The following is a 27,443-nucleotide window of genomic DNA, read 5'->3' as shown; positions in this document are numbered from 1 at the left end:
GCAGCACACCCTGACAAAATTCACCCTACTCACCGTTGGTGACCTCTTCCTCGATGGACACGTTTATTTTCCCATAGGACAGTGACAGCCTCTGGAATGCCACGCAGATGGATCATTCTGCACTCTGCCACCTTCAGATTGCGCTTAGAGATAAATCCCGTTATACCCACTCGCCCCAGATGAATTTACCCCACTAACACTGATAATCCCGGATGGTGAGGGTAATAGGCTAATATCCAAACTTATCACACTTGCCTGGACCTCCTACCTACTTGAGGCTCTAGACTCCGAGCCGTCTGGGAGACCGATTTGGGCCACCCCTTGACAGACAAGGTTTGATATTCCTGCTGTGTACAGACACGTCTAGTCTCATTCAATCATCGCCATAAGCTCATCCACTATAAATTGGTACGCAGAGCATACTTCGCACCTTCTATAGCAGGCACATATAGACGCTGCACGAACCACGTTGTGTCTGAAATGTCAAGAAGGGATCGCTGACTTTGCCGATGTGTCATGGACCTGCAGCAGTTTTGTGCCATATTGGAGAGAGGAGTTTGATAAACTATGCCTAATGACCCACGTTGCTCTTGAACCCACCCCATTACTAGCTCCCGTGGGTTACATCCAGAACACACCTAAATCATTACGTCAGTATGTTGCAGTCATTCTACTTAGCTAAATGGGAAATAGCGATCCATTGGGTCAGCAAACACTCTCCTACAACAACAGCATGGATCAAAAGCTTAATGTGTTGTGATACTAATAGTGAACTATTTGCGTCCCTACAGCTGCCCACTTCCGGGCTGAAAGACGTTTGGCAGCCCCTTCAGGACTACCTGCTGACACTGGAACCTCAAGACCCTACTTCACTCGCTCCATAACCCGTAATCGTACATGGTTTTTTTCTTCCATGTTCTGGTGTCATATGGTATATGTGGTGGCATAATAACACTGCTCGTTATGTTTTGTTCTAGTCGTGTAGTATATGAAACAGTAGACTGCTTACTCCCTCATGTGGGAGCACATATTTGTGTGGTATTCTAAAACACTGAAAAATAAAAAATAAAGTAAAAAAAAAAACTGTTGTGGCTAGGTTTCTTAAAGGCTTGTAGCACAAGTTTACCCCCAGGCCTTTCATCATGCCCTAGTGGGATCTGAACCTTGTTCTCATCTTGATATGTGCACCCTTTGAGCCTCTGTAAAATTGCCCTGTTACCTTCTACTCTGATCAGCCGGTACTCCGGACAAGTGCCTCATTCCTTGTGAAGGTTGTGACTCCTTTTCATGTAGGTCAGAACATCGCTGTGCCTTCCTTCTTTGTTCTGCCACACCCCTCCAAAGAGGAGGAGAGACTACTATCTGGACCCAAAAAGAGCACTGTCCTACTTTGACTGCAGAAGATTCCAGGATGAACGATTAACTCTTCCTGGAGCATGTAGGAGCTAGGAAAGAGAGACCACGCAGAAATGGACCATCTCAAGATGGATGGTGCTCAGCATCAAGATCTGCAACACAGCGGAGTCCCTGTCATGGACATCTATCAGGCAGCAACATGGGCATATTTGCACACATTTACCAAACACTATTTTCTGGACAATCTAGCCCATCGTAATGGGTACTTCGCCCATTCAGTCCTACAGGACATTTTAATGCCTCCAGGAAGGCATTTTTTGGGTATTGATACTATGGTGAGGAATCTGAGGCTAGAAGATAAACAAGTAACTAACCTTTGGTAACACTTTATCTGCAGAGACTTTGTTTAGTCGCGGATGCCTCATCAACCTTACCATCCTCCCAACTCTGTGAGCCGATTGCAGTATAAAGGACACTCTTGTCAGGCCTTAGTTTTTTACACTAATGGTCAGTTCTCACTGTGGATCTGCGGTCCGGGGTTGGAAAGTTGACCAAAGTAGCTGACGTCATCACACGGGGGTAGTGCCTGTATAGATACCGTGCACAACATTTTCAGCATGGCTGATGCAGAGCTGTACGACGCCACCTGCCGGCCCGTAGGGGTACTGCACAAAAAAAATATGGATCCAGCTTGACGCCTGGGGATTATTCCAAGGCAAGGAATCTACAGCTACATAGATTCTCTACCAGATAAAGCGTTACCGAAGATAAGTCATTTCTTTTTAATGCCGGCTGTTTCATGGACATACAATATGCTAGAATTTAGCATGGTACTTTATGGAATGTGACTGAGATCAGTGCTTCATCTCCCACAACATTGTGACCACTCAAGATAAAATCACTTAAGGGTTGAACATGTGAAGCACCAGTGCACACTGCATTAAAATGCTTTGCAACACAAGTTTGATTTTAGTTGAAAATGTATATCCTCTGGAACAGCTTTAATGCATTGCATAATTTGTTAATGTTGTGTGGTTAGTTTCAGTAAAGAACTTATTACATAAAAAATAACATACTTTGCAAGTTATTTTGTCAAATTTGCAATGAATTAGAATATGTATTCATTCTGAACAACACACATTTAATCAAGGGTAAATGACACAGAACAAATTCAAGTAGGGCATTTTCTTAAATAATTGTTATTTTCTTGCAGACTGAACTTCACACTGCGACATATGGATATAACATGTGATGCTTACAATCATTTTCAAGATTGTTTGAAAAATATGGAGAGCTTGGTTGATGGCAAGATGAAATTCACTGTGGAGCCAATTAAAACGAACTTCCCCCAATTTTTTCTGTACGAACGAATAGAGCATTTAGTAAGTGACTTTTGTTTCTAATTTATGATGTGTTTTGTGCATGTCTGAATACTAGCATTAGTAATGGCAGAAGGTACCGAGCTAGAATTCTGAGAGTAGGGTTTTCAGGCTTTCTAACACAGTAGAAGACCAAGGAAAAATTATACTGGGATCAAACGGATCAAATCTTATATTTATCACTATAAAGTACACATAGAATACATTACTTTTTTTTATTTCAAACACATTCTTTACAGAGCTTTCTTAACAGCATATAGTTCAGTTACTGTTAGCTCATTCTCAATCTCTAATATCAGGCCTTGCAAATATTGGCACCCTAGATTACTTATCTAGGCTGTGCTCCAGAATTTGGATGTGTGTAGGTGTTGTCATACGTTAACAATATCTTAAAAGCTGGGAGTGCCTCATTGAGAACAGTCAACACAATAGTTAACTTTTCCAAAAATAAAGAAAATATTTTAAATTATTGAATATTGTTTTACTGGAACATGAAAAAATACATTTTTTTAAAAACAATGTTAATTATTTCTATGGTTTCAAAATATTTTTTTAATGTATTTTTATGGAAACATCTGCAAAGACAGGTTATTTCGACATACAGTATCAATCAGGTAATCCTAATGAGTTGATTTAAAAAAATTCTAGAATGCCCATTAAAAAAATCATAACAACACACGCTTTAATTAATCCCATATCTTGCAAATCTTATTACGTTTACCCCTTCTTTAAAAAAAAATATGGTTAGCTCTCCCCATTAGTATAGTATATTTTCTTAACCAAGCAGACCCCAGGGGTGTTTCCGCAGAGTACCACTTCTGGGCTACTTATGAGTGTGCTATTAAACTGCTGTTAAATCTATATTTTATTTTGTATTAAGCTTGCTTTCTGGTGATCCAACACAGGACGAGGACTGGTGAGATGTGTTGATCACTCCTAGAATCATTACAATTTCGACCAAGTTATCGTTGATACAACTATATTATCTACATTGTGATTATTTTACACCGGATAGGCTGTACCAAGCAGGTCTGCAAGCCTCCCCACAATGTGCTTGCTGCCCTCAATCACCAGCGGACTTTTTCCATGTGGCCTGGTCATGCCCGGTTATAGTGAACTATTGGGAAAAGATCCTAAAGAAACTCTCCTTGATCCTAGGTCAGACCCTATCCTCTTTCTCACGCATGGTTTTGCTTGGGGTGGATGATGGGGTTTGGGCCTCCCGCGCAGACGGAACTCTCCTGGGTACCGCACTAATGGTTGCCAAACGAGATGTGGCGGTGCATTGTAAGGCATCTACCCTCCTGCGATCTCAGAATGGAGACGTGGAGTTGATTGGTGCGCCCAAATGGAACGCTCAGTATACATAGCAAGAAGATGTCCTCAAAAACATGCCAAAATCTTGTCCAAATGTGTGGAAGGTTAAATGATGTTACACTTACTACTAAATTGTCTAATGTGGAAATGGATTGTGTACCTATGGTAATGTTAACTTGTATTACAGGTCCCATGTATGCCTTAATGGATGTGTATTGGGGGAAGCGGTTGGGTATAAAAAAATATAACAAAATACAGTGTCTAATGTCACATACTTATTATAAGCATTCATCCATCCACAATGGCAATAAATCAAGTTAGAATTCAATCAACCAATCAATCAAATAGGATTTGTAAAGCGTGGCTATTTTCTGTTTAAATTAGTTTTTATTTCATTTATATTGAAATGCATACAGTAATCATGTAACGTAGTAAGGAGCACACAAATAATACATGTATGCGATATACATTAACTTACAGTCAGTAAGAAGGGATAAGACAAAAACTTGCAATACCAGTTTGATCTAATAGAGACAGTTACAATATGATAAAAAGGGGGAATGGTAAAGTCATGCAAATCTAGGACATTTCTTATTAAGTTCAGTTGGACACTAATTGTGTTACTATGTCCTCGCAACAAGCATCTCCAAAACACGATATCAACAGTAGCATCAACTAGTATATTATCGTACATGATTGATTACAGTCTGCAGGGTTTCACTCCATGTTCGGAGTTGTGGTCAAAAGGGGAAATGTTGCATTACAAATAGCCGCTTCATGCGCCAGAGTCTCTTGGCTATCGGGTGTTGCGGTCAAGGGTGTGTATAGATCTGCTAGGATTAACTCCCATTTATACGTGAGTGGGTATTTGGAAGACCTAGGTTGTCCTCATGACGAACAGCTGTTTCCTCCACTCTTGTCCAGACACTCGGTGATTGCATCAGAACCCCATAAGTCGGCAGATCGGAGAAGCGCCATCTGCGAGTTACAAGGCATTTGGCTAACAATTAGCTCAAGTCTAGGAAACAGGACATAGCTTTAAGGTTTTTGCCCCTTTGAAACAATCCCAAGATACAAGTCTCCCACGTTTGTGGTACAGATCAGCCCACACAATGGGTCAAAGGGTTCAGGATTGCGGTCCAGTAGTGTTGTAGACTCAGACACGACCATAACATGTTTAGCAAATCTGCTTCCACCCTGTGACAGTGTGGCCATGTAGCATCAGTGCGACTATAGTATCTGTTAATCTTATCAGGGGTAAGATAGCCCTTTGTGTGACATAGTATTGTATTAATCGAAATCTCCTATTACGAGCAACGTGCATGGGACCTTCTAGTATTGCCGCCCATTCTCTATCAGTGAATGATCCCCCTTTATCCATTTCCCATCGTCCATGAAGAGCCGTGAGCAGGCCAGAAGTGAGGAGACGCAAGGAGTCCGCTATCCAAAGCCATGGCTTAACCCATCGAAAACAACGTGACCAACCATCGGCACCGAAAAAGGCCACACAACTGCCGAAGACATCCGACTCCGGTCGAGATTCAGGCTCCGAACGATCTCAGCACCGAGAGTTCGATATATGAAAAAAGTTACCTCGGAACCGAAAAAGACTCTTTTGAAACCTTCGGTACTGAAAAAAGCAGCCTCAGAGCCGAAATTAGGCTCTTACACGGAAGAGCAAGGACTTTCCAGCCAAATGCATGAACATAGATTTGAGCAGGAAATAAGTATGGGGGAACCAGACCATACCCAAAGGAGGCTGCATATCCAGAAAGAGACTGGAAAAATTCTAATTCTTCCTCCACTTAAACTCAAAAGAAAGCTGGCATTTCAGGAGTCAGAAATGCAGCCAAAGGCTAAAGTGGCAAGAGACAAAACACCACCACCAAGGTTTTTCGCCACAGCCTTCTCCACTACATTCACCACAGCTGTCCCCGGTAACAACACCCCCAATGCAGTCACCTACACATATGGGGATGACACAGGATGACCCGGATGCATGGGACTTATATGATGCACCGGTCTCCGACAACAGTCCAGATTGTTACCCAGCAAGGCCGTCACCTCCAGAGGACAGTACTGCATACACGCAGGTACTATCAAGGGCAGCTACATTCCACAATGTAGCAATTCATTCGGAGTCAATAGAGGACGATTTCCTATTTAACACCTTGGCATCCACCCACAGTTCCTACCAAGGTCTGCCAATGCTCCCAGGCATGCTCAAGCACGCAAAGCAGGTCTTCCAAGAGCCAGTGAAAGGAAGGGCTATCACGCCTAGGGTGGAGAAAAAATACAAACCTCCCCCTACGGACCCTGTGTTTATAACACAGCAACTGACACCAGATTCGGTGGTTGTGGGAGCAGCAAGGAAGAGGGCAAACTCTCAATCATCAGGAGACGCACCACCGCCTAACAAAGAGAGTAGGAAGTTCGATGCTGCGTGCAAACGAGTGGCAGCACAGGCAGCCAATCAATGGCGGATCGCCACCTCGCAAGCTCTACTGGCTCATTATGACAGGGCACACTGGGACGAGATGCAACACATTATACAGCACTTGCCCAAGGAACACCAGAAACGTGCCCAACAGGTTGTTGAAGAAGGACAAGCAGTTTCCAACAACCAGATAAGGTCCGCATTGGACTCGGCAGACACAGCAGCACGGACAGTCAATACTGCGGTAACCATTCGCAGGCATGCATGGTTACGGAGCTCAGGATTTAAACCGGAAATCCAGCAAGCTGTGTTAAACATGCCTTTTAACCAGGAACAATAGTTTGGGCCGGAGGTGGACACGGCAATTGAGAAATTAAAGAATGACACAGACACGGCCAAAGCCATGGGCGCGCTCTACTCCCCACAAAGCAGAGGCACATTTAGAAAGCCACAATTTAGAGGGGGGTTTCGTACACAAACACCAGAGCCTTCCACCTCACAAACCAGACCCACCTATCAGGGGCAGTACCAGGAGGAGGGTTTCGAGGCTCGTACAGCGGTGGACAATTCCCAAGAGCAAGGGGAAAATTCCAAAGCTCTAAAACAAGTCAAACCAAACAGTGACTTCAATGTCACAAACCCCCAAAACTTAACACCAGTGGGGGGGAGACTTACTGCATACTACAAACACTGGACAAACATAACTACGGACGCATGGGTCCTAGCCATTATCCAACATGGTTATTGCATAGAATTCATAAATTTCCCACCAGATGTGCCCCCAAGAGCACACAATATGTCCAAACAACACTTAGACCTGTTACAACTAGAAGTCCAAGCATTGTTACAAAAACAAGCAATAGAATTAGTACCCAACCATCAAAAAGGAACAGGTGTCTACTCACTATATTTCCTAATTCCAAAGAAAGACAAAACTTTGAGACCCATATTAGACCTAAGAACGCTGAATCTCTACATCAAATCAGATCACTTCCACATGGTAACACTTCAAGACGTGGTTCCCTTGCCCAAAAAACAGGACTAAATGTCAACGTTAGATCTCAAGGATGCATATTTCCACATACCCATACATCCTTCGCACAGGAAATACTTAAGGTTTGTAATCCACGGTGTGCATGATCAATTCAAGGTGTTACCGTTTGGGATAACAACAGCCCCAAGGGTATTCACAAAATGCCTTGCAGTAGTAGCCGCTCATATAAGGAGACAGCATATGCACATATTCCCATACTTAGACGATTGGTTAATAAAAACCAGCACTCAGCAACAGTGTCTTCTTCACACGCAATACGTTATAGAAACTCTACACAGACTAGGGTTTTCTATAAATTACCAAAAATCACATCTACAACCATCCCAGATACAACAATACTTGGGAGCAACACTCAACACACAAAAAGTGATTGCCACTCCAAGTCCGCAAAGGGTACAAGCGTTCCAAAATATAGCATTAAACATGCAGCCTAACCAACACTACCAAGTGAGGTTTGTAATGAAACTTCTAGGCATGATATCTTCATGCATAGCCATTGTCCCAAACGCAAGATTACACATGCTGCCCTTACAACAGTGCCTAGCAAAACAATGGACACAAGCACAGGGTCAACTCCAAGATCTAGTGTTGGTAGACCGCCAGACACTTCTCGTTTCAGTGGTCGAACCCTATAAATTTAAACCAAGGGCGGCCATTCCAAGACCCAGTGCCTCAATACGTGATCACAACAGATGCTTCCATGATGGGTTGGGGAGCACACCTCAACCAGCACAGTATACAGGGACAATGGGCCAATCAACAAAAACAACTGCACATAAATCATTTAGAACTGTTGGCAGTGTTTCTAGCATTGAAAGCATTCCAACCACTGATAGCCCACAAACACATTCTTGTCAAAACCGACAACATGACGACAATATATTACCTCAACAAACAAGGAGGGACACACTCGTCACAACTGTGTCTCTTAGCACAGAAAATTTGGCATTGGGCAATTCACAATCACATTCGCCTAATAGCACAATACATCCCAGGCATTCAGAACCAGTTGGCCGACAATCTCAGTCGAGATCACCAACAAATACACGAATGGGAAATTCATCCCCAGATCCTACAAGATCACTTTCTACGATGGGGAACACCGAAAATAGACCTGTTCGCAACAAAAGAAAACGCAAAATGCCAAAACTTCGCGTCCAGGTACCCACACCCTCAGTCCAAGGGCAATGCGTAATGGATCAGTTGGTCAGGGATATTTGCTTACGCTTTTCCCCCTCTCCCACTCATTCCTTATCTGGTAAACAAACTGAGTCAAAACGGACTCAAACTAATACTCATAGCACCAACTTGGGCTCGCCAACCGTGGTACACAACACTGCTGGACCTTTCAGTAGTACCTCACGTCAAATTACCAAACAGGCCAGATCTGTTAACTCAACACAAACAACAGATCAGACACCCGAATCCAGCATCGCTCAATCTAGCAATCTGGCTCCTGAAGTCCTAGAATTTGGACACTTAGACCTTACACAAGAATGTATGGAGGTCATTAAACAAGCTAGGAAACCTACTACAAGACATTGTTATGCAAACAAATGGAAAAGATTTGTTTACTACTGCCACAATAATCAAATTCAACCGCTACATGCTTCTGCAAAGAACATTGTAAGTTACTTATTACACTTACAAAAGTCTAAACTAGCATTCTCTTCTATTAAAATACATCTCACAGCAATATCTACCTATCTGCAGATTACACATTCAACATCGCTTTTTAGAATCCCAGTTATCAAAGCATTTATGGAGGGATTAAAGAGAATCATACCCCGAGAACACCACCAGTACCTTCGTGGAACCTTAATATTGTATTAACACGACTCATGGGACCACCATTTGAACCCATGCACTCTTGTGAAATGCAATACTTAACTTGGAAGGCAGCCTTCCTAATAGCTATCACATCTCTTAGAAGAGTAAGTGAGATACAAGCATTCACTATACAAGAACCCTTTATACAAATACATAAACATAAAGTGGTTCTCCGTACAAATCCCAAATTCTTACCAAAGGTTATATCACCATTCCACCTAAACCAAACAGTGGAACTCCCAGTCTTCTTTCCACAACCAGACTCATTAGCCGAAAGAGCCTTACATACATTAGATATAAAAAGAGCACTAATGTATTACATTGACAGACAAAACAGTTTCGCAAAACCAAACAATTGTTTGTAGCCTTCCAAAAACCTCATGCAGGAAATCCCATATCCAAGCAAGGCATTGCCAGATGGATAGTTAAATGTATTCAAACTTGCTATATTAAAGCAAAAAGAAATCTACCTATTACACCAAGAGCGCATTCTACTAGGAAAAAAGGCGCCACAATGGCTTTTCTAGGAAATATACCTATGACAGAAATTTGTAAGGCAGCCACATGGTCTACGCCTCATACATTCACAAAACATTACTGTGTAGATGTGTTAACAACACAACAAGCCACAGTAGGACAGGCTGTATTACGAACATTATTTCAAACAACTTCAACTCCTACAGGCCAAGCCACCGCTTTTGGGGAGATTACTGCTTATTAGTCTATGCACAGTATGTGTATCTGCAGCTACACATGCCATCGAACGGAAAATGTCACGTACCCATTGTACATCTGTTCGTGGCATGAGACTCTGCAGAATCACATGCGCCCTCCCACCTCCCCGGGAGCCTGTAGCCGTTATAAGTTGAATGAAAGTTGTAAATTTGTAAATAAATACTATTATAATACACATTATGTACATACATACTTACTCCATTGCATGGGCACTTTTAGTATATTCACAAATCCTACCTCACCCTCTGCGGGGGAAACAATCTAAGATGGAGTCGACGCTCATGCGCAATGGAGCCGAAAGGGAGGAGTCCCTCGGTCTCGAACTCGAAAAGACTTCTTCAAAGAAAAACAACTTGTAACACTCCGAGCCCAATACTAGATGGCAGGATAATGCACAGCATGTGAATCTGCAGCGTCTCATGCCACAAACAGATGTACACTGGGTAAGTGACATTTTCCATATATCTGGTGAAAAAAAATAATGGGCTATTGACTGTTTTCCAATGTCACTATACTCCAAACATTCCTATTTGGAGACCATGCTCTACACATTATTTTTCTTATTATTTCTTATATTTTTATTTTTTGAATATTCAAAATATTTAAATAACTTCACCAAACGTATCTTCAATGTATGATACTTTGTACCATTTTAACATTAATTATTTGTTTCTCTTATCCTTTATAATAAAATATAATCACAATAAAAATATATTCTCATATCACTATAAAAACTGTCGACCTGTTGTTTCGGTGGTCTTTCAGTTGGTTCACACCACCTTCTTCAGGACAAGTTCATCAGTTTATACATACATTTTCCATTCACTTTAACTAATAAAATACAAGAAAAAATGGTCTTAACAATTTCATAATATTTCAAGCTCAAGGTTAAAAAATGGTCATATACTTGTTACCCAACATTCATCACTCTTATCACACTGCTACCTTTCTACTTCTTAAAAACAGTCCGCCATCTAACTCTAATATTCACAATGTATCTTGTTGAATCTTTAGAGAGATTTCTTATCTATAACAAGTTAACTCCCATGCCAGTCTCCCTATATTATGATAATCCCCTGCTTTTGTGTAGAGTTTTTTTCAATTACTACTACCCTGTCATCTCCCACTTTCTCCGGTAGGTAGTCCTTATTTTAGGCAATTCTGTTAATAGTCAACTGATTCTTGTCATGTGGTAAATTGTATATTTTACAATGGCTTAATAAGCACCACCTTCTATATATTTGACTTATTTTAACGTCCTTGTTGATCTTTACAATTACCAGTTCCAATTTATAAATATTTATTGTTCTTCACATTTTATGTGCTTGTATCCTGTCTCACCTGTGTTCATACATGCAATGCTTTTCATTACGTTTGCGCGCTCTTCCTCCTCTTGTTTTTGATAGAGTAGCGCGTTCCTACCTTCCAAGGATTTTGTTTTTCAACAGATCTAAGAAGATGATTATTTAAAGTTTCTCTACTATTTATGTCACTTCGTACTTAGTGGTTATATTAACCTCCAATAGTGCTTTTATATTATTACTCTTTCACCTTCTGAGTGTAAGAGTAATAGCAACGTTCTCAAATAGCGCGCTCACTCCAGCTATTTTCATTAAAGTGGTGCGTCTCTATCTCCTGTGTATTCCACCTCAAGGGCAAAAATTTAGAAGGGTTAAAACTCCCTTTTAGTGAGTAAATTTAAACATAATTTTATTGTAAGCCCTCTCCACTTCTAATTACATTTTTCGGCCTGCCAATTCCAGGGCCAACTCATAAAGATTATGTAGTTGAGGTGCGAGTTGGTATAATTTGCCTTATATAACTCCGCTGGCAGTCCAACAGGGCCAGGAGTTTTGCCATTTGCTAGAGAGCGGCTGGCGCTTAAATTTCAGATAGCATTATAGGGCCCTCCAGTTCCAATTGTTGATTGGCTGTGATGGGGGAGGGATATATCTGCAAGAAACAGCTCAATGTCATCTAGTGAGGAGCTCGAGGCAGAGTGATAGAATGATGTATAATGTAAGTGGAATGCCCTATGAATCTTATCTTGTGCATACAGTAGAGAGCCAGAGGTCGAGTGAATTGTTGTGACCAGGTGAGGTGGACTTTCCTTTCGTGTTAACCAAGTAAGTAGGAACCCCTCTCTATCAGCCTTTGCTTGTGTGTTATCTGAGTGTGCAGCATAATTTAATTGTAAAGCATAACTAATCACCCTCAAGGGTATCCAGATGCTTTCAGGTCTTAGCGGCTCGTTCGAATAGCCAGGTGTTCAGGTCTCTACGGAATTCTGGCTTGAAGACTTTGGCTACCAACTTGCCCAAGCAGGTTTTTTCAGCTGTTGTGTCCCTGTGCTGCGAACAGGAGGCCAGGCAACTGGCCCTTGGAGTTCTCTTGGCCTGACTTGGGTCTGGAGACAGCTTCTCCCTGAGCAGGACTGAGCCGGGACAGTCCCTCTCTTCACTAGCCATTAGACTTGTATATCACCTTGTTGGGGCACCCTTCAGACTCCTGTTATATATACACATCAAAAAATGCATGGATTTATTTTTCTTTGGTAGTTCAATATCAGGTGGCAAGTTTGGTGCTGGTTGGCTTTAGATTCTGTTGATGGTAAGTGCCTGTGACACACTGAGTGATTCCTTCATACCAAGCACTAAATCGAAGTCCTTATCTTAAGTTATGTTGTAACTTCATCATTCATCTACCTCCCTTCACCTCCAAAGCAAAATACATCACATCCGGGGTCCCCGAATGATCAGCTCAATGTTTTTTAATGCATATATGACCCCACTAGCCAACATGCTTCGTAAGCTCTTCAAGTGGCTACCTCTGCACACATGAAGCGCAGTGGCACAGGCCCTCATCAACAGTCGGCTTGACTATGGCAACGTCCTCTACATAGGAATCACCTTGCAGCTCCTACAAAGACTTGTGCAGTTCTTGTCGGTGCAGCCTTTCTTTGCTGAACCCATAGTGCAGCTCTCTCCCCCCCCCCCCACCCCCAAAGGGTGTGGCTACCCCAGGGTTACACGCCCCTGGGGAAAACAGTTTGACAATTGGCTTCCCCCTCTCTTGTTTCCCATGCCAGCCTGCCTACCTCAGTTATGCCCCCGAACGCAGTGCCCCGCATCAGCTCTTCAAAGGCAGCTTTACCTTTGAAGCCTGCCTTTTTGGTGCTAATTCCTAAGTGACTTCATGCAGGAGGGAGTTGACACCTCCCTGGCCTGCAGTCCCTCATTGTTCTCCTTCCTGAGAGTCGTTCGCGCGTCTCTCCAGGAGGGCAGAAAGCTGTCTCATGTAGCATTCTTCATGTGTGCCCGGAAAGTCACAGAGGTTTTAATGGCAACAAAGTGGCAGCTTTTGTCTTGAGATTCAAGTCGGGCTTAATGTAACCAGTTGTTTCATACCGTGGAGTGGCTCTTTGCTTGCACCGTTCATGAGTTTGCACAGCTGAGGGGCAGCGTGTAACCCTTTACTCACCAATTGGGCAGCCCAGTCTTTCTTCAGTAAAGCGGTTGTTGCATGTGTTTTACTCTCAGGACATGTAAAATGCATGTCTTGCCTGTGTCATATATTGCACCCTGCCTTTAGGGCTTAGTAGGCTTGCCAGAGGGGTGACTTACACACATGTACAGGGGAAGCAGTGGCTTTGCCATTGCTTTTAATGGCAATGTCAGGCTAACAGTGTATGACTGCTGTACCAATCTGCAGTGGAGAACTGGGTGACTTGTTTTACTTGGGGGGCCTCCAGTTTAGTGCAACCTGTGCTGCAAGCCTTGGGGTAAACCTCTTAAGTTACATGCCCTGGGCACCAAGGTACCATTTACTAAGGGTTTATAGGTAAGGTAGTCATTTCCAAAAAAAACAGCAGGACCTTTCGGAAAACTTTGACTGACCATGCAAAAGAGGCATTTCCTTACAAAGGCCATATTAGAAATCACAGTTTCACTTTCCATCAGTTTATTTAATTTGTTCTTATTATTCACAGATGGATTTTGGATTATTCACATCTGCACTGAGTTAAATACTGCTCTGTGTCATGTAATTCTGCTTCAAGCAGGAAGCTCTTCTGCCCTCCACCATCAGTGGCCACAGTGGTGACCGATGCCTCCTCCCAAGGTTGGGGCATTCGTCTTGGTGTGCTGCAAATCAGAGGCCTCTTACCTCCTTTGGAGCATACAGCTTATAGATACCTACTCAAGCTTCAGGTGATCCTCCTGGCCCTAAAAATGTGTTAGTGCCTCTTATCCACGTCTGGTCAGTGCAGGTCCTCATGGACAACATGACTGCGATATGGTACTCCAACAATCAAGGTGGTGTGGGCTCACTCCCCCAGTGTCTGAATACACAGACTGTCTAGAAGTTGGGGTCATGATGTCTGACTTTTTGTGAACATTCTGGCAAGCTCTCTAAATAGGTAGCCCTGTGATCTAATTTGGTGCCATCTTAAGTAGGCATGGGTGAAATGTACATTTTGTTGCGTAATTTGTGTAATTTAGAGAATTTCACTTTATGCTTTGTACACAGAATTCCTGACATTAAGCTACTACACCTGTCAAGGAATTATGCAGCTGTTCGGGGTAAACATTTATTGCAAAAACAATGTGACCAACCAGAATGTGAGCGGCTGTTTTTTGTGCAATCTGTATTGTCACACAATTATTTTTGCACAAAATTTGATCCAAGAGATCTTTTCTCTTTGCTAAGAGTTAATGCTAAGTGACAGATTTGAAATTTGTAGAACTACACATAATTTCTCATAATTTTCCAGATTGTTTTGCATAATTACGTAAAAACAAATCACTCAAATTTCACATACCTCAGGTTATTCACCTTTAAGTGGTTCAATCCATCTTCACCCTCTCAGCACCCCTCCTATACACCTTTGTGAGTTTCAAAAGAAGAAACACTTCTAGCCGTTCTGTGTACTGCAGTTTTCATTAAAGGAGACATAGGAGATAAGTTCTGTTTGAGGTGGGGTTTCGGTGTCTTGAATGTGTTTCCTCCATTCACTCTGATTTCTTGGTTTCTGAGGAAGCCTCATCAGGACTGTGCAAAGGTTACCTTGCTTGTGCCAGACTTGCACCAGAGGGTGTGGTCGCCCTCTCTTTCTTTCACGGTTCCATCCCCTTCAGCTCAGGGGGAACCTGATTTTGCAATAGGAGCTGCAGATTTTGCATCCGAATCTCCAGAGACTTCGTTTTCATGCTTGGAAATTGGGCACAGCAGTATGAGTTCTTTTGACTTGCGGGCAGAAGTGGTAAATTTTATCTTGTCATTGTGAGATAGCTCTACTGTGTCTGTTTATTTTGAATGTTGGTCCCATTTTGAATCTTAGTGCATGGAGGAGGAAATGATCACCTCAATGTATGTTTGTCATATGTGTTGTGCTTTGTCCTGTCTCATACTGGTCAAGGGTTTGATAAGGGCGCGATTAAAGGTTATTTGATAGGCCTTTTCACCTTGCTTGTAGGTCATCTGTCTCAGTTTGTCTGGTTGAACATTATTTTGGAACTCTCATTCATGATGTGCTCACCCCTTGAGCCTAAGAGTGGTTGCCCCTTGGGGCTACTGACTTGTTTTGTAAATTATATGTAACTCATTTTCAAGATGGTGCAGGCTTGCAAGGGGAGCCGATAGAATTCCATCAGGATGGGATGATGTAATCATATGTTCGATGGCATCTGTCGCTGTAGATACGCATGTTCTGCAATAGCTCGCCATCTGGTGTTGGGCCGGAGTGTTACAAGTTGTTTTTCTTAGAAGAAGTCTTTCGAGTCACGGGACCGAGTGACTCCTCCTTTTGTCTCCATTGCGCATGGGCGTCGACTCCATCTTCGATTGTTTTTTTTCCGCCATCGGGTTCGGACGTGTTCCTGTCGCTCCGAGTTTCGGAACGGAAAATTAGCTAATTTCGGAAGATTTTCGTCGGTATTGTTGCGTTCGGGATCGGCGTACTTAGATTCCACACCGCATCGAAGATCGAAGAGCTCCGGTGCCCGTCAGGGTAGTTTTTCGATCCCCCGTCGGGGCCTGGTCGGCCCGACCGCGTGCTGAAGAACGCCGATGGAACGGACCCCGTTCCGTTTCTGCCCCAAATGCCACAATAAATACCCCTACACAGACCAACACTTGGTCTGCAACCTGTGCCTGTCACCTGAGCACAGCGAAGACACCTGCGAGGCCTGTCGTGCGTTCCGGTCCCGAAAAACACTCCGAGACCGTCGAGCCAGAAGACTTCAGATGGCGTCCGCACCGACAGCCCAACAGGAGTTCGAGGAACAGGAAGAGGAAGGTACCTTCTCGATCCACGACTCAGACTCCGAAGGATTCGACGATACACAAACCGTGAGTAAGACGTCGAAAACCACACAGAGACACATTTACAAGGCCCAGGGGACGCCACTGCCATCCAGCCATGGCTCCACCCATAAATTCGGTGACCGACCGTCGGCACCGAAAAAGGCCCAAACAGTGCCGAGGTCGTCCGACTCCGGTCGAGACACCGGCACGCAGCCTTCTCGGGACCGAGAAAGTGCTGGAGACAAGCCTCGACACCGAGATGCCGGTGTGGACACGGCTCGACGCCGAGACAGCGGCACCGAAGCTGATCGACGCCGAGAGGTTTCGGCCCCGAAAAAGAAAAAAGTCACCTCGGAGCCGAAAAAACACGCAGACAGGGTTTCGATGCCGAAACAAACTGCAAGCGACCCAGCTCCAGGCTCTTATACAGAAGGGCACTCGCTAACCTCCCAAATGCAAAAGCATAGGTTTGAGGAAGAGCTACAAGCAACTGATGTGGACCATACGCAAAAGCGTATCTTCATACAGCAGGGGACAGGAAAAATAAGCACCCTTCCCCCTATTAGGAGAAAGAGAAGGTTGGAGTTCCAGACTGAACAGACACCACAACCAAAAGTGGTGAAAAGAGTTACCCCACCACCCTCTCCTCAGCCCGTGATTAACGTCTCACCAGCACAAACTCCATCACTCTCCCCAGCTCACACCACCATGAGCCAGGGTGACCAAGATCAGGACGCATGGGACCTATACGACGCCCCAGTGTCAGATAATAGTCCAGAGGCATACCCTACGAAGCCATCTCCACCAGAGGACAGCACCGCGTATTCTCAAGTGGTGGCTAGAGCAGCACAATTTCACAACGTAAGCCTCCACTCAGAACAGGTCGAGGATGATTTTTTATTCAACACACTCTCCTCCACCCACAGCTCGTACCAAAGCCTGCCTATGCTCCCTGGTATGCTCCGGCACGCAAAAGACATCTTTAAGGAGCCGGTCAAAAGTAGGGCAATCACACCAAGGGTGGAAAAAAAGTATAAGGCGCCTCCTACAGACCCGGTTTTCATCACTACACAGCTGCCACCAGACTCTGTCGTTGTAGGAGCAGCTAGGAAGAGGGCCAACTCTCACACACCTGGAGATGCACCACCCCCAGATAAAGAAAGCCGCAAGTTCGATGCAGCTGGTAAAAGAGTCGCAGCACAAGCTGCAAACCAGTGGCGCATCGCGAACTCCCAGGCACTACTTGCGCGCTATGACAGAGCCCACTGGGACGAGATGCAACATCTCATTGAACATCTGCCCAAGGACTTACAAAATAGGGCAAAACAAGTGGTTGAGGAGGGACAGGCCATTTCCAACAACCAGATCCGCTCCTCCATGGACGCTGCAGATACAGCTGCACGGACAATTAATACATCTGTAACTATCAGAAGGCATGCATGGCTCCGAACGTCTGGATTTAAACCAGAGATTCAACAAGCAGTTCTCAATATGCCTTTTAATGAAAAAGAACTGTTCGGTCCAGAAGTGGACACAGCGATTGAGAAACTCAAAAAAGATACGGACACTGCCAAAGCCATGGGCGCACTCTACTCCCCGCAGAGCAGAGGGAATTACAGCACATTCCGTAAAACGCCCTTTCGAGGGGGGTTTCGGGGTCAGAGCACACAAGCCAGCACCTCACAAGCAACACCGTCCAGTTACCAGGGACAGTATAGAGGAGGTTTTCGGGGACAATATAGAGGAGGGCAATTCCCTAGAAATAGAGGAAGATTTCAAAGCCCCAAAACCCCTACTACTAAACAGTGACTCACATGTCACTCACCCCCTCCACACAACACCAGTGGGGGGAAGAATAGGTCATTATTACAAAGCATGGGAGGAAATCACTACAGACACTTGGGTTCTAGCAATTATCCAGCATGGTTATTGCATAGAATTTCTACAATTCCCTCCAAACATACCACCAAAAGCACAAAATTTAACAACACACCATTCCAATCTCCTGGAGATAGAAGTGCAGGCACTATTGCAAAAGAATGCAATCGAATTAGTGCCAAACACACAAATAAACACAGGAGTTTACTCACTGTACTTTCTGATACCAAAGAAGGACAAAACGCTGAGACCAATCCTAGACCTCAGAGTAGTGAACACTTTCATCAAATCGGACCACTTCCACATGGTCACACTACAAGAAGTATTGCCATTGCTAAAACTACACGACTACATGGCAACTTTAGACCTCAAGGACGCTTATTTCCATATACCAATACACCCATCGCACAGGAAATACCTAAGGTTTGTATTCAAAGGAATACATTACCAATTCAAGGTACTGCCTTTCGGATTAACAACCGCACCAAGAGTCTTTACCAAATGCCTAGCGGTAGTCGCTGCACACATAAGAAGGCAGCAAATACATGTGTTCCCATATTTGGACGACTGGCTAATCAAGGCCCATTCGTTCATAGAGTGCTCAAATCACACAAATCAGATCATACAAACCCTCTTCAAACTCGGGTTCACCGTCAACTTTACAAAATCCAACATTCTGCCGCGCAAGGTACAACAATACCTAGGAGCCATAATAGACACATCAAAGGGAGTAGCCACTCCAAGTCCACAAAGAATTCGAAATTTCAACACCATCATACAACGCATGTATCCAACACAAAAGATACAAGCAAAGATGGTATTACAACTCCTAGGCATGATGTCTTCATGCATAGCCATTGTCCCAAACGCAAGACTGCACATGAGGCCCTTACAACAATGCCTAGCATCACAGTGGTCTCAAGCACAGGGTCACCTTCTAGATCTGGTGTTAATAGACCGCCAAACTTACCTCTCGCTTCTGTGGTGGAACAACATAAATTTAAACAAAGGGCGGCCTTTCCAAGACCCAGTGCCACAATACGTAATAACAACAGATGCTTCCATGACAGGGTGGGGAGCACACCTCGATCAACACAGCATACAAGGACAATGGAACGTACATCAATCAAAACTGCATATCAATCACCTAGAACTTCTAGCAGTTTTTCAAGCACTAAAAGCTTTCCAACCTATAATAGTTCACAAATACATTCTCGTCAAAACAGACAACATGACAACAATGTATTATCTAAACAAGCAGGGGGGGACGCACTCCACGCAGTTAAGCCTGCTAGCACAAAAGATTTGGCGTTGGGCAATTCACAACCAAATTCGCCTAATAGCACAATTTATACCAGGGATCCAAAATCAACTCGCAGACAATCTCTCTCGAGATCACCAACAGGTCCACGAATGGGAGATTCACCCCCAAATTCTGAACACTTATTTCAAACTCTGGGGAACACCTCAGATAGACTTGTTTGCGACAAGGGAGAACGCAAAATGCCAAAACTTCGCATCCAGATACCCACACGAACAATCCCAAGGCAATGCCCTATGGATGAACTGGTCAGGGATATTTGCTTACGCTTTTCCTCCTCTCCCTCTCCTTCCTTACCTGGTAAACAAACTCAGTCAAAGCAAACTCAAACTCATATTGATAGCACCAACTTGGGCAAGGCAACCCTGGTACACAACGCTGCTAGACCTATCAGTGGTACCCTGCATCAAATTGCCCAACAGGCCAGATCTATTGACACAGCACAACCAAAAGATCAGACACCCAGATCCAGCATCGCTGAATCTAGCAATCTGGCTCCTGAAATCCTAGAATTCGGGCACTTACAACTTACCCAAGAATGTATGGAAGTCATAAAACAAGCTAGAAGGCCATCCACCAGGCACTGCTATGCGAGTAAATGGAAGAGGTTTGTTTGCTACTGCCATAATAATCAAATACAACCATTACACACAACTCCAGAACATGTAGTGGGTTACTTGCTTCACTTACAAAAATCTAACCTGGCTTTCTCTTCCATTAAAATACACCTTGCAGCAATATCTGCATACCTGCAGACTACCTATTCAACTTCCCTATATAAGATACCAGTCATTAAAGCATTCATGGAGGGCCTTAGGAGAATTATACCACCAAGAACACCACCTGTTCCTTCATGGAACCTAACTGTTGTCCTAACTAGACTTATGGGTCCACCTTTTGAACCCATGCATTCCTGCAACATACAGTTCCTAACCTGGAAGGTGGCATTTCTCATCGCCATTACTTCCCTAAGAAGAGTAAGCGAGATTCAGGCGTTTACAATACAGGAACCTTTTATACAACTACACAAAAATAAAGTCGTCCTAAGGACCAATCCTAAATTTTTGCCAAAGGTTATTTCACCGTTCCATCTAAATCAAACAGTGGAACTTCCAGTGTTTTTTCCACAGCCAGATACCGTAGCTGAAAGGGCACTACATACATTAGATGTCAAAAGAGCATTGATGTATTACATTGACAGAACAAAAAACATCAGAAAGACTAAACAACTATTTATTGCATTTCAAAAACCTCATGCAGGAAACCCAATATCAAAACAAGGTATAGCCAGATGGATAGTTAAATGCATCCAAATCTGCTACCTTAAAGCTAAACGACAGCTGCCCATTACACCAAGGGCACACTCAACCAGAAAGAAAGGTGCTACCATGGCCTTTCTAGGAAACATCCCAATGCAAGAAATATGTAAGGCAGCCACATGGTCTACGCCTCACACATTCACCAAGCACTACTGTGTAGACGTGTTATCCGCACAACAAGCCACAGTAGGTCAAGCCGTATTAAGAACATTATTTCACACTACTTCCACTCCTACAGGCTGATCCACCGCTTTTGGGGAAATAACTGCTTACTAGTCTATGCAGAACATGCGTATCTACAGCGACAGATGCCATCGAACTGAAAATGTCACTTACCCAGTGTACATCTGTTCGTGGCATCAGTCGCAGTAGATTCGCATGTGCCCACCCGCCTCCCCGGGAGCCTGTAGCAGTTTGGAAGTTACCTTCAATTATTTATATATGTATCATCTCAACCTTAAATAGGTGCATACTTAGTCACTCCATTGCATGGGCACTATTACTACAATTCAACTCCTACCTCACCCTCTGCGGGGAAAAACAATCGAAGATGGAGTCGACGCCCATGCGCAATGGAGACAAAAGGAGGAGTCACTCGGTCCCGTGACTCGAAAGACTTCTTCGAAGAAAAACAACTTGTAACACTCCGGCCCAACACCAGATGGCGAGCTATTGCAGAACATGCGAATCTACTGCGACTGATGCCACGAACAGATGTACACTGGGTAAGTGACATTTTCATTCTTCAGCCCTGGATGAGATGTGCTGCAGTGGGTAGGATGTCATTAAGGAATGCCAGTGTAGAGCGCTGAAGGCCAAGAGCAGGGCATTATCGCCAACCAGATGAGTGTATGAAGGTTTGAATGGCAGTTCTGAAGTTGATTTCTCAAAGAAACAGTTTGACTTTGAGGTTATACCAGGTTGTATCTGTATTTTTGGTAATATGTAAATTACAAGTGAGGTTGGTGTCCAGGGTGAATCCAAGTTACTTGCCATTCAGTGAAAATTGCTATTTAAAGCTGTTCAGGTTCATTTCCTTGAGCCTGGTTTTTACTGTTTCTTGTTTTTTGCTCTTGGAAGTATTTTGCTCTTGAAACTAATAGGAATTTTTACTTGGGCTAAATGAAATATGGTTTGAGGTGTTGGATGTCTGAAGAAGAGACAACTTTGAAGTACAGTTGTGTCTCATCAGCATGTGGTTGAAACCGGAAGCTGTTATCTGTTAGTAGTGCACCAAGCAGGTCCATGTAAAGGTTGACAGGAGATATTAAGGAACCCTGGGAGGACACCTCAGGAGATAGGGATCTTATATGACCTGGAAGGGCCCATGTGAACAAATGTGTTGGTTGGAAAAGTAAGCAGAGGAGCAGAAAAGGACTTTGCCAGTGAATTCCATTTGAGACTCCAGGGTGCCTATGAGTGTGTGATGGTCGAAGGTTTTGAAGGCAACTGAAAGGTCCAGCAATATTAGTAGGCAAGGGCCATCTTAATCTGTGGTCAAGAAGCATCATCTACAATGTGTAAAGTAGTGGTCTCCATACTGCAGCATGGTCTAAAGCCAGATTGGTAATCATGCAGGAGATGGATAGTATTGATGTGATCTTAAAGTTGACCATAGATTGTTTTTTGCTAGCTTCTGGATACTGAGTGGCATGGTCCACCATGACCAGGATGAACCTGGTGCCCAGGGCTGACTTGGGGTCCAGATGCCCTACTATGTCAATGCCGACCCGCTCAAAAGGGGTGCTCATGACAGGGAAGGGCTGGAGTGTAGCTTTACATTTCCCTCCACTCTTGCCGCTCGATTGGCAAGTCTGGCAGGACCTACAAAAATCATCAGTATTTTTTCTCATTTTGGGCCAGTAGAAGCGGGTGGCAAACCTGTCAACGGTCTTGCTCTGCCCCAGATGTCCTGCTAGAGGCACATCATGAGCCAAACACAGTAGGAAGGCTCTGAAGCTTTGGGGTACCACCAGCACATGGGCTGTTCCAGGCTCAGCAGCCTTAGGTTCACTATGCAGGACACCATTCTCCCAATAGATCAGATGAGTCTTGGGATCAGCGCCTGCTGCCTGGTCTTTGGCGTGCTGCCTAAGACTCATGAGTGTAGGGCACACCTTCTGCTCTGCACAGGACTTCTCCTTGGTGGGACCCCCTTCTTGCTGTCAGTGGGTTAGCTAAGGTAGGCCTCCCAGTTCAGCTACTTGTTCCCTTGTAGGTGCCGGGGCGTACCCCTCAAGGTCAGTCTCCTTCTGGACTGTGGGAACTTTGGGTGCTAATTTTCCACACCTCCTTCCATTTCACTTGGCAGGCACTTGGGCTAATGTTTCAGACTCCAGGTCCTTCTGTTCACCCAGACTGATTGCCATGGATGAGTGGTCACACGCCCAATGTTGGCAACCCCAACATTCCCAAATGTGACCTGAGCACCACCCCTGTCCAGGTGGAGGTCTCCAGGTCGTTGCTTAGCAGACAGTCAACAGGGATGGTGGAGCTCACTGCTACCCTCATGGAACCTGAGACCCACCCCCCCACCCCACACTCAAAGAGAACCTGCGCCATCTTACACTGGCGCTCTGAGTTGTCTGCTGCAACTACTTGATGGAATACGTCCAAGGTCCAAAAGCCTGTATGCAGTACATAGTGGTCTGCGATATGGTACTATTGTACACCAATCACTGTAAGTCAAGTGCAAATCCAAGTCCTATCCCACCGCTGCCACCAGTGTTAGAAATGCGGTCTCTAGCTGGCAGTCAGTTTACACTCTGTCCAAGTAGGGACCCTCACTCTAGTCAGAGCAAGGGGATAACCAGCACAGATAACCCCTGATCACCCCCTTAGTAGCTTGGCACGAGCAGTCAGGCTTATCCCAGAAGCAATGTGTAAAGCATTTGCACATAACACACAGTTACACACTGAAAACACTACAAAAGGACACTACACCAGTTTTCGAAAAATAGTCATTATATATCGGTGTAAAACAAGACCAAAATGAGAAAAATCCAATATACAGTGTTAAAGATATGTATTTTTCAAGAATTAACTAAAAGATACAGTTCCTTGAAGTTGATAGCTCCGTCTAGGGCCATCATGGTGTGGTGAACAACAAATCCAATAGTCCATGCCGACTGTGGGATTGCGGGCCAGCTACGGTGTCTGGAAGACCCGAAAACAGTACCTTGGAAATGTAGGGCATTGTTGTCCTTGCGATAAGATCAGAAGTGCTGCGTCGTGGATGTCGGTGGGCATCGGTTCCGGTGGTCGGTGCAGGGGTCACAGGGCCCGTGAAGTCACTCGCATTACAGATCGAACTCCGGGCTGATGACGATCTCAGGAGTGCTGGCATTGATTGTGTCCGGGCCGTTGAGCGAAGCGGGACGGTGTGACGTGCAGTGCCCAAAGGTCACGGTGCAGGCAGAGGATCGGTGACTGCGTCATGTGGCGTTGGGCTGCAGTGTGAAGCGGGGCTGTAGGATATGAGGTGTCTCCAGGTCTCGGTGCAGCGTGCAGGCAGCAGCATCGTCATTGATGAAGCGCTGTCGTCGTTAGGCCCCAGGGCGGCGGTATGATGTGGGGTGGGCACCATGCAGCGCCCACGGTTTGTGGTGCGGACAGGGGTGTCTGTTGACGATGCTGTAGTCGATGGTGCTGGTATCGGTGGACCGGGGCAGCAGTATGGGACGGTGCTCCATGTACCTTACAAGCGGTATCCTCAGGCCATGGTGCAGGCTGGGGCGTCGGTGTCAGTGTAGAGTAGCGTCTTCGGGGATACCAAGGCTGCGGTGTGTGCAAGGCGATTCAGAGTGCAGGCCTACAGGTCACAGTGCAAGCAGCGGCTCAGTGACAGCGTCAGGTGGCGGCGTTGGTGAGACCAGGGTTGCGGTGCAAAGCAGGGCACAGCTTTGTGCAGCGTCATCAGGTCACGGTGCAGGCAGGTGCATCATGGTGGTTTTTTTCTGTTGCAGCACAAAACACACAATTCCCAGTGCTGTGGACTGATGAACCTGTAGTCTTTGATATTCCTGAGACTTCCAACAGGCGACAAGCTCTACTTCAGCCCTTGGAGAAACTTCAGAAGCAGGATGCACCGCAAAGTCCAGTCTTTGTCTTCTTTAAGGCAGAAGCAGCAACTGCAGGCCAACCCAGCAAAACACACACCGCAAAGGGGCAGTACTCCTGCTTCAGCTCTTCAACTCTTCTCCTTGACAGAGGTTCCTCTTGTTCCAGAAGTGTTCTAAAATTCTGGGGTTTTGGGTCCACTACTTATACTCATTTCTGCCTTTAAAGTAGGCAAACTTCAAAGGAAAGTTTTGGTTGTCCACAAGATCCTGCCTTGCTCAGGCCTGGCCCCGACACACTCCAGGGGGTCAGACACTGCATTGTGTGAGGACAGACACAGCCCTTTCAGATGCAGGTGTCAGCTCCTCCCTCCCCACTCTAGCCCAGGAGAATCAACAGGATATGCAGGACACACCTCAGCTCCCTTTGTGTCACTGTCTAGAGGAAATTCACAAATAGCCCAACTGTCAGTCTGACCCAGACATGGATTCCCCAGGCAGGCAGAGACACAGAGTGGTTAAGCAAGAAAATTCCTACTTTTTGTGAAATTTCCAAAAAGACAATCTAAAAAACAACTCTACAAAAAGATGTATGTTAAAAAGTTCAGAGACCCCAAACTCCACATCTCTATCTGATTCCAATGGGAAACTTCACTTAAAGGATATTTAAAGGCAGACCACATGTTAACCTATGAGAGACATAGGCCTTGCAATAGTGAAATCCGAATTTGGCAGTATTTCACTATCAGGATATGTAAAGCACACCGGTACATGTCCTACCTCTTGAATACACTGCATCCTGCCCCTGGGACTACCTTGGTCCTACTTTAGCAGTGACCTACATGTAGTAAAAGGTAAAGTTGGGGCCTGGCAAGTGGGTATACTTGCCAGGTCGAATTGGCAGTGCAAGACTGTTCACACAGACACTGCAGTGGCAGGACTGATCATATTTACAGGGCTACTCATGTGGGTGGCACAATCAGTGCTGCAGGCCCACTAGTAGCATTTAATGTACAGGCCCTGGGCACCTCTTGTGCACTTTATGAGGGACTTACCAATAAATCAGATATGCCAAACAGTTTTAAACCAATCACCAATAACAATTTACACAGGGAGGACTTGCGCTTTAGCTCTGATCAGCAGTGGTAAAGTGCCCAGAGACATTAAACCAGCAAAAACAGAGTCCAGCATACCATAAAAACAGGAGGTCCGGAGGCAAAAAGGCAGGGGGAAACCCACCAAAAGATGCCAGGTCTAACATTGCCCGAGGGGGGCGTTGACAGTGTTAAGTGTGGTAAGAGAATGTCATGACACGGCGCTTTGATGAAGGAGGAGAGGTTACCTTGAGGGAGTTATGTTTTTCAGCAAGAGATAGGACTTTGAAGGCTGACCATTGCAGGATTATACTGGAAGGGATGGGTTTAAGAGATCAAGCGGATTTCGTGTTGTTGTTGATCTCTCAGATCTGTATTTTTTTTAATTGAAGACAAGGTTGACTTCATTGTACTTTTCTGTGTGGTGAGGAATGAGTGCGTCCAGCAGGGCGTAGATTCTGTGCTGTATTTTCTAGAATAGCATCCTGCTTCATTTTTGGTTTTGGTATAGTACTTTGCTTTTCTAATATGATGAGCTGTCTGTGTGTTGCACGGATGGATGTCATTATCAAAAGGTCATCAGGAGTCATGTTGTTCTTTCATTTCCCTTCTTGTCTGTGATGGATCTTTTATTGTCAGCAAGCTCCTTGGAGTACAAGGGTGCTGAAGGTTTGGCTTGCGCTTGTGTGTTGTAATAGAGGTGTGGATTTTCACATAGGTTTCCAAAAGATGTTGAAGCTGTTTAAAAGGGTGTTGGTGTCGGACATGGAGTTTATGGGGTAAGTGATGAGTTCAGGAATTGGGTTGTGTATGGAGAAGTCTTTGAAGGATGTGAAGGTTTGTTTTTCTCTTTTGTGTTGACCTTCATTTGTTGATAGGATTCTGAATAGGGAGATATGGATGGCAAAGTGGTCAGTCTAGTGCAAGGTTATGAGTGATTAGCATTGCTTTGTTAGTAATGTTGAGAAGGGAACGTTGAATATGTGACCTTCGGAATGTGCTGATTGTGTGACATGCTGTAATGTATATGTATACTTTCCCGTGGTGATCCGGATATTCTGCAACAAAAACTTGCCTCCCCGAAGTCTGAAGTGGTCTTGTCTTCCTCATAAGCAGGACAGCAGTGGTCCTCTCCAAGAAGAATTAGGAGAACACAGGTGAGTGTGCTCACTTGCACACTCAATACGCTATCATTAAGGATGACAAAGCTTGGCCACCCTGCACTGCTTCCCAGCACCATCTCTCTCTGGTCAGTAAGCCCTCCTCCTAAACTTCAGATGAATTCTACAATCACCTAAAGAACAGTAAGCATTGTGCATTTTGGGGGTTTTGGAACCATGCTGTTCAGTAAGCCCCTCTGTC

At 44.6% G+C, this 27,443-nt stretch overlaps 1 protein-coding gene across 3 annotated transcripts in view; it reads left to right on the top strand.

The window, feature by feature from the left end:
* The window catches only part of METTL22 (methyltransferase 22, Kin17 lysine), a 244,005-nt gene that overhangs the window by 201,881 nt on the left and 14,681 nt on the right, over positions 1 to 27,443 (top strand). For all 3 annotated transcript variants that reach the window (XM_069210541.1, XM_069210540.1, XM_069210539.1), the window contains exon 10: positions 2,570 to 2,738. In XM_069210541.1, coding sequence (XP_069066642.1) covers positions 2,570 to 2,738 — 169 coding nt within the window. The remainder of the gene's footprint in view (positions 1 to 2,569; positions 2,739 to 27,443) is intronic.

The sequence above is a fragment of the Pleurodeles waltl genome, chromosome 10 (genome assembly GCF_031143425.1).
Source record: "Pleurodeles waltl isolate 20211129_DDA chromosome 10, aPleWal1.hap1.20221129, whole genome shotgun sequence".
NCBI classification, from domain to species: Eukaryota; Metazoa; Chordata; class Amphibia; order Caudata; family Salamandridae; genus Pleurodeles; species Pleurodeles waltl.
This window is presented reverse-complemented; position numbering and strand designations above follow the sequence as displayed.